Here is a 6,876-nt window from a genome sequence, read left to right as displayed (position 1 = left end):
CTAGATTTTGAAAACTGACAGGTTTATACTTCAAATACTGAATAAAGATTTGACTTCCTTTGTTGCCTAACATATAAAGATAAAAAAAAAAACAAATAACTTGGTAGAATTTTTTTTTTTTTTTTTTTTTATAAAATTCCAACTTCTTTACAATATATTCTATCAAGGTTCATTTTCTTTTGAGGATATTTTTTGAGTGGTAATAACTTAAAATAACCCAACTTTTGTACACAATGGTAGCAAGTAGCAGAAATATAATTATAAGTTGCTTTTTTTCCTTATAATTACTACAAATAAGATAAAATAGGATGAAATTGGGGTAAGACATAATGAACCTATGCAAAGTTCACATTATCACCAACCTTTTACACATGTATGATGAGCTTCTGTTAGGCAGTAGAGTTGTTCCCAAATATCCAGATGTAAAATGTAGTTTTATTATTTTTATAATGTTAACCTAGACAAGAGAAAATGAAGATTTGCACATATTTCTCAAAACTCAAGACATTTCCATATGCAAAAACAAAAAAGGTGAAACAATGTGATAGTGATATGTTTTCAGAAAATAAGTTTAAAAAAATTAAATACTGCTGCTTTAAGCTAAAATTTCTGCATACAATAAAATTAAAATACTATTCTGACTGACCTTGTCCACTTGCCTACTATCTAGTGAGGGGGAGTACAAAAAAAGCCAAGAGTAGATGAAACTTACACACAAAACCAGTAATTTACTCATAAGGACATAAAAGTAGAATTGATAAAATGTGGTTTGCATTTGTTAAGCCTTCTGAGGCCCAGAATCAGTAAAAGTGTATTGTTAACAAAAAATTTTAAGTCTTAGCGAAAAATCAAACAAAAAAATTGTCGATTGACATTATTTCAAAGTAGTTCTGCCATTTACCTTCCAAATATATAACAAGTGTTGAACAGCAAGGATAAAAATCACTGAAACACTAAAAGATTTTATGAGATTGGATTTGCATCACCTTTCTCAACCCTACCACCTCTTGCCCCTAAAGGTCTTTAATACACTTGAAACATATTTACCTTCACTTGAGCTCCAGTTGGTTGGGTCAAAGAAGTAATCTTAAGTGGGCTTAATTTTTATTACTTGAAACTTGAAAAGAATGACTACAGCAGAGATACAGGTTGCCTGGAACCACTATGTGGTTAGCTCAAAGAAAAAAAAGAAATGTAAGCGTAACAAGACTACTATGAGTTTAATATACCATACCCAAATAATAAAATTAACAGCTAAATTGGGTTATTACCCAACTTTCCTTTATAGTTTTAATGTTTTTGCCTAAGACACTTAAGGCATTCAAAAAGTGACGTTTCTTAGGAGCATTGCAGTCATTCCAAACAACCATTCAACAAGACTACTTTTGCAGTATTTCTGTTTTGTCTTCAATTGAAAGTTCCAGGATCAACATAAGGATAAGCAAGGAACTCTCCCAGTTTGTTGCCTTCAGAATCATAATGGAGCATTCGGAAACAAACATCACAGAAGAAACAAGGGTCTTCTGGTGCAAAGCAGTCATTGTTGGTTACCCATCTGTTTAAAAAAAGAAAAAAAAAATTAGTTTCATTCCTTTCATTCATATGTAATAAGAGGGAATAAAGAATGGTGATATAAGCCCTACCACATCATTTCACTACCAAAATCTTTTGTTTTTCTGCTACTATGCTAAGGCAGCTCCATGATATGGTGGACAGAGAAGTGAGTCTTAAGACCTCAACTCAACGCCTGCCACATACAAAACATTAACTTTCATTTCCTCACCCACAAATAAGTAAAATGGAGAAAATTACAGTACCCTACGGTACCCACCTTCCAGGATTTTTGTGAGGATCAAATAAGATATTTACTGTAAAGTCCTGTTCATATTTTTAAACACCATATAACTGTTGCTGTTAACATATTGCTCTTTAACACTGATTAGTGGCATTAGGCAAATAATTATATCCTACTCATTTCAATCACAATTGAAGGTTTTATACAATCAAATTTGTGATAAATATATCCCATCAAAATTTTTAGTATAAAAGTTGAGAATAGCCCAGTTAAAAATTTTATGTATTTATTACATGGCACATTTATTCATTGTGAGGAAATTTTATGAGTGACTATGGCATCCCATCATGCATAGTTTATTGATATAGTTTGAAGAGGAAAAAAATGCCCCAACTAAAATAGAAGCATTCGATAATATGTAGAAACTGTAATCTGCTAATATGGGACCCAAATACCAATGATTTAATGTTCCTTTTGTACTACAATAAGCTGTAAAAGTCAGTCTGGATGTATGAGCTGAAAAACCCATAAAATTAGAAAATGACTTCTAACCTAGAATTTAAGTTTTATGTATAATACTGAAAGCATGACTATTAACTGAAGTTATAATTTTAATACACTTGATTTCACAGACCAAACAGCTTTTAAAAATAATGAACATTTGAGTAATCTTTGTAAGTTTAACTGCTTAAGAAATCACATTCATTCTAAAAACAAGCTAGCATTCTGCATTCAAGTGTCTGCAAAACAGGGTGTCTTCATGAGGAAGAATGCTCATTAACTGGGAAATGGGTGAATAAGATGCAGCATGTATGATTGTGACGCAGTGATATTTTGGTGTATGGTAAATAATGAAGGCTGGTTCCATATGTTATCCACCTCCAGAAAGAGAACTGACAAACTGAGTGCAAACCAAAATATGCTTTTCTCACTTTGCTTTTTTTTTTTTTTTTGGTGGGGAGGATTTACACATATGAGTAGCATGTAAATATGTTTAGCATGATTTCACATGTATAACTGATAAATGATATCACATTACTTGCCTTCTCAGTAGACAGAGGAAGCAGAAGGGAGAGAGATTGGAACTCAAAAAATAAAAATCACACAAAGACCATCAAAATTCTCAAAACTCCACTAGCACTTATGGGAGCCAGCAAGCATGAGGTCTAATGCCAAATATGGCAGTAACTTGCTATATATACCACAATGCGTAATTCTTAAAACTCTGGATCTCAGCTTCATTTTCTGAAAAATTCTGGGGTTATTTCAATGAGCTAAGGTTTCTTTTAATTCTAAAACTATAAGTTCTATTTTATTGATTTTACATCTATCTCTTCCTAAGATTCAAATGGAAATTTGCTTCCCTTTAAGATTTTCACAATCTCATTCATCTGATTCTAATAGCTTTCCCACTGCTGTGTTAACGAATCAGAATTTGTACTATGTTATTAAGAGGAAAAGTAAATCAAGTAACCAAAGCATAATATGTTAAATACTCATTTATTTTCCATGCATAAAGGGCATTCAATTTTCCCCAATTATGGTCAGAATGCTAATGTCCTCAGTAAAACCATTAATGTTAAAAACTGAGAAACATGAATCAAACAATTAGGATCACATACCTGGCTGTGTACATTTTACAAACAAAACATTTCCTGGTCCATAACCAGTGCTTCTTGGTGAGTAGGGGATAAAGCGTCTTATCCAAGCAGTCATCATGATGTACAAGTCTTTTGCCATAAGGAAAAAAACATTAGGGCATTAAGAAGATACAGAAGTATTATACAACATTCTTCACATTCTCATTTATTAGTATATTAATTACTATTAATTGGCATCAACATATTAGAGTTTCCTTGTAATTATAAAAGTTATTACAATAGTGCAATGTTTGCAAAAAATTCAGTTTGTATAAAACGAGTGCAGATTATGATTATGTTTTTACAGTAATTGGTAAAAAATGAGAAAAATCTTGAAATAATTTTCAGAGCAAATAGATTTAATTTTGTTGTTTAGATAAACCATCCTTCTAATCATCCAGGTATACAACAGTTTTTTATCCATTATTCTTTCACCCTATATATCTAATCATTCACCAAATGTTTCTACCTTCACAAATCTCTTAAATACAACTCCTAATACTGATGCTGTTTTAGACTTCCTTCAAACTTCTTGTATTCTTATTGAATATTCTTCTAGCAATCAACTTTCTCAATAACATTCTCAACACCCCTGAAAGAAAGAATAGTTGTGGGTTTTGTTTGTCTCTCCCAATGTTTATCACTGATTTTGCGTTTAAGCAAGTGCTTAATTGTAATATTCTCTGGGAGCAGATTTCTTGGGGGGCTTCTGGAGGCAGCCTTAGTTTTAGTTCAGTAATCACCTCAAATGCAGCCAGTTGTTAAAGTCCAGATCCTTTATTGTCTCCTTCAAAGTCTTGTCTCCTTCACTTCAGGATCAGATAGTTTTTCTGGAGACCTTCCAGGTCTGGGTTTCAATGGAGAAGTGAAGGAGGACAGCCTGCCACCACTTCTCTGATCTTCCCTCCTTCTCCCAGACTGAATCCTGGCTGAGGCTCCTCACTATATCACTAGGAAACCATTATTCGTTGTAAATCAATGCTAAACTAGATTTAACCATTGTCTCCTCAATTCCACTTAGTACTTTGTTTCAAGTTCTGGCCCATAACATCTCCCTGTAGGATTAAATCAATCATACTGAATCATGCTAAATTAGATAACTATTGTCTCTATCAATTCCACTGATTTAGTACCTTGGAAGAATCCTTTGTTTCAAGTTCAGAATTCTGGCCCATAGCACTTAATATGTTTGCTGAATTATTGAATTGAATCTCATCCAAATTCCTGCATCTCCTCTAATATCCCAGACATACCATCCTGTCTCTGCTTAATTCTTTCTAATGAAAGTTCTCTTTAACTTCAGTGAGGGAGATCATTAAAAAAATTTTAAAAACCATTATGCTAGTAATATATTCATTATATCAACTGCTATCCTTTGGTCCTATTTCTGCAATATGGAACTATAATGATGTATCAAAACCCCTTTCTACTGATCAATGATGGACAGAAACAACTACACCCAGAGAAGGAACACTGGGAATTGAATGTAAACTGTTAGTATTACTGTCTATCTACCCAGGTTACTTATACCTTCGGAATCCAATACTTAACGTGCAACAAGAAAATTGAATTTACACACATATATTATATCTAGGTTATACTGTAACACATGTAAAATGTATGAGATTGCCTGTCATCTAGGGGAGGGAGGGGAAAATCTGGAAAAATAAATACAAGGGATAATGTTATGAAAAAATTACTCATGCATATATACTGTCAAAAAAAATGTATAATTATAAAATTAATTTAAAAAACCCTTTCTATATGAAAGTCTTTTGCATATTTCTCATATGTTCAAAGTGATAACTCTGCAAAATCCCAAAACGTCAAATAAAGATACAATTAAATTCAATATGTCTTACTTATAACACAGGAAATGAAATAATATATTTTAGAAAGATTTGCAACAGTAATTTAAATACATAAACCCAAATAGGTTATTACAAAAGTATTTTAATTCCAATTTTAACATCTTTCAATTAAAAGTAGCACCCAACTTCTAAAGAGATTTAGTTCTAAGAGTCAATTTTAACTTGATTGGTTACAAATCATACATTTTTGAGAAACATATATATGGTGATTAATAATAACCAAATTCCCAGACCAATCAACTATTTTACTCAGTGAAGCTAAATAACAGAACCAAAGGCTTCTAAACCATTTAAACCCAAAAACCCAAAGGTTTTAAGAGCTTTGAGGCAAAAGATTGCAGCTTTCAGAGCAATTTCAAATAGTGCTAAATTGGAACAAGGAAGCAACAGTGGAGGTAGGTAGCTAGGGTCTTGTCTAATATAGACATTGTAATTCCAAGTATTAGTAAAAAGAGTTCCTTTACTTGTGCCATCGGTGATTGACAGCTAAATGAAACATATAACTAATTTCTAAGACTCATCTTTAGTGACTATAATCCTTCCAATTAAATTTTATTTTTACCAGAAATGTTATAAATTTTGTTTTCCTTTTTTTCTCTTTCACTATCTGGTAAAGATATTAACTAATAATCTGAATATGAAAGGGGAAAAAAAAAAAAAAAAAAAAGGCAAAACCACAAAATGCACAATCATCCCTAATAACTACTTGTGCTGAGAATTGAGATTTACTACCAATGAAGCAGAAGCCAGAAAGTGAGGAAATCCTAAGTGCTTATAAAACTCTGGTCATGAATTGAAATAAAATGGTTTTTGTTTTGTTTTGTTTTGAGTAGCCTGTAATGGCATTAATAATTTTTTCCCCTTATTCTGATGTCCATTATGTTCAAAATAGAGAAAGGAAATGAAAGGAAGAAGAGGATAAGTTAAAATATATCTACATACCTTATATCTGTGATGATGACAACATGCTCACAGTCTCCCTGGTGACAATACAAGTAAGGAAAACCTAATTTAATGTACAGGTCATTGAAGGTAAAATCTTCCATTTTAGCAGACTGGAACTTGCCATATCCTCGATCATGGGATTCTGACCACTCAATAATTGTCCTGAAAAAAAGCATGAGTATATATGATTAACCATGCTGCCCATGAAACTTAAATAGGCAGAAGATATCTGACTGAGGAATTATAATGAACTACAACCAACACCACCCAGTTAACTTGAAGAATTGTTAATTTTATATGGAAGTCATTGTAGTTAAGACACGATGAGATTTCAATATTTCTGTCTTTCTTTTACTCCCTATAATTGGTATGAAGATAATTTTGAAACAAAGTAGAATTCTGATTGAATTAGTTAATAGATTACCAATCCATTATTTATATAATTTCAATTAGTATCTACAAAAAAGTAATAATGATAGCTAGCATTTATATAGCACTTTAAGATTTGTCCTTTGCAAAAATCTCATTTTATCCTTACAACTTTAGAATCTACATGTTTTCATTATCCCTAAATATATGGCAACTAAGGCAGAGAGAAGTTAAGTGACATATTCAGCGAATAAGA

The 6,876-nt window shown here is 31.9% G+C and overlaps 1 protein-coding gene across 1 annotated transcript in view; it reads right to left on the bottom strand.

The window, feature by feature from the left end:
• Window positions 1-6,876, bottom strand: part of SNAPC3 (small nuclear RNA activating complex polypeptide 3) — a 34,479-nt gene that overhangs the window by 4,920 nt on the left and 22,683 nt on the right. Inside the window, exons 7-10 of the mRNA XM_074282943.1 lie at window positions 6,249-6,413; window positions 3,418-3,525; window positions 1,048-1,555; window positions 363-457 (exon numbers count right to left, since the gene is read on the bottom strand). Coding sequence (XP_074139044.1) covers window positions 1,408-1,555; window positions 3,418-3,525; window positions 6,249-6,413 — 421 coding nt within the window. The 3' untranslated portion in view covers window positions 363-457; window positions 1,048-1,407. The remainder of the gene's footprint in view (window positions 1-362; window positions 458-1,047; window positions 1,556-3,417; window positions 3,526-6,248; window positions 6,414-6,876) is intronic.

This window comes from Sminthopsis crassicaudata, chromosome 1 (genome assembly GCF_048593235.1).
Source record: "Sminthopsis crassicaudata isolate SCR6 chromosome 1, ASM4859323v1, whole genome shotgun sequence".
Classification (NCBI taxonomy): Eukaryota; Metazoa; Chordata; class Mammalia; order Dasyuromorphia; family Dasyuridae; genus Sminthopsis; species Sminthopsis crassicaudata.
Note: the sequence above shows the minus strand (reverse complement) of the source record. Positions and strands in the feature narration are given on the sequence as shown.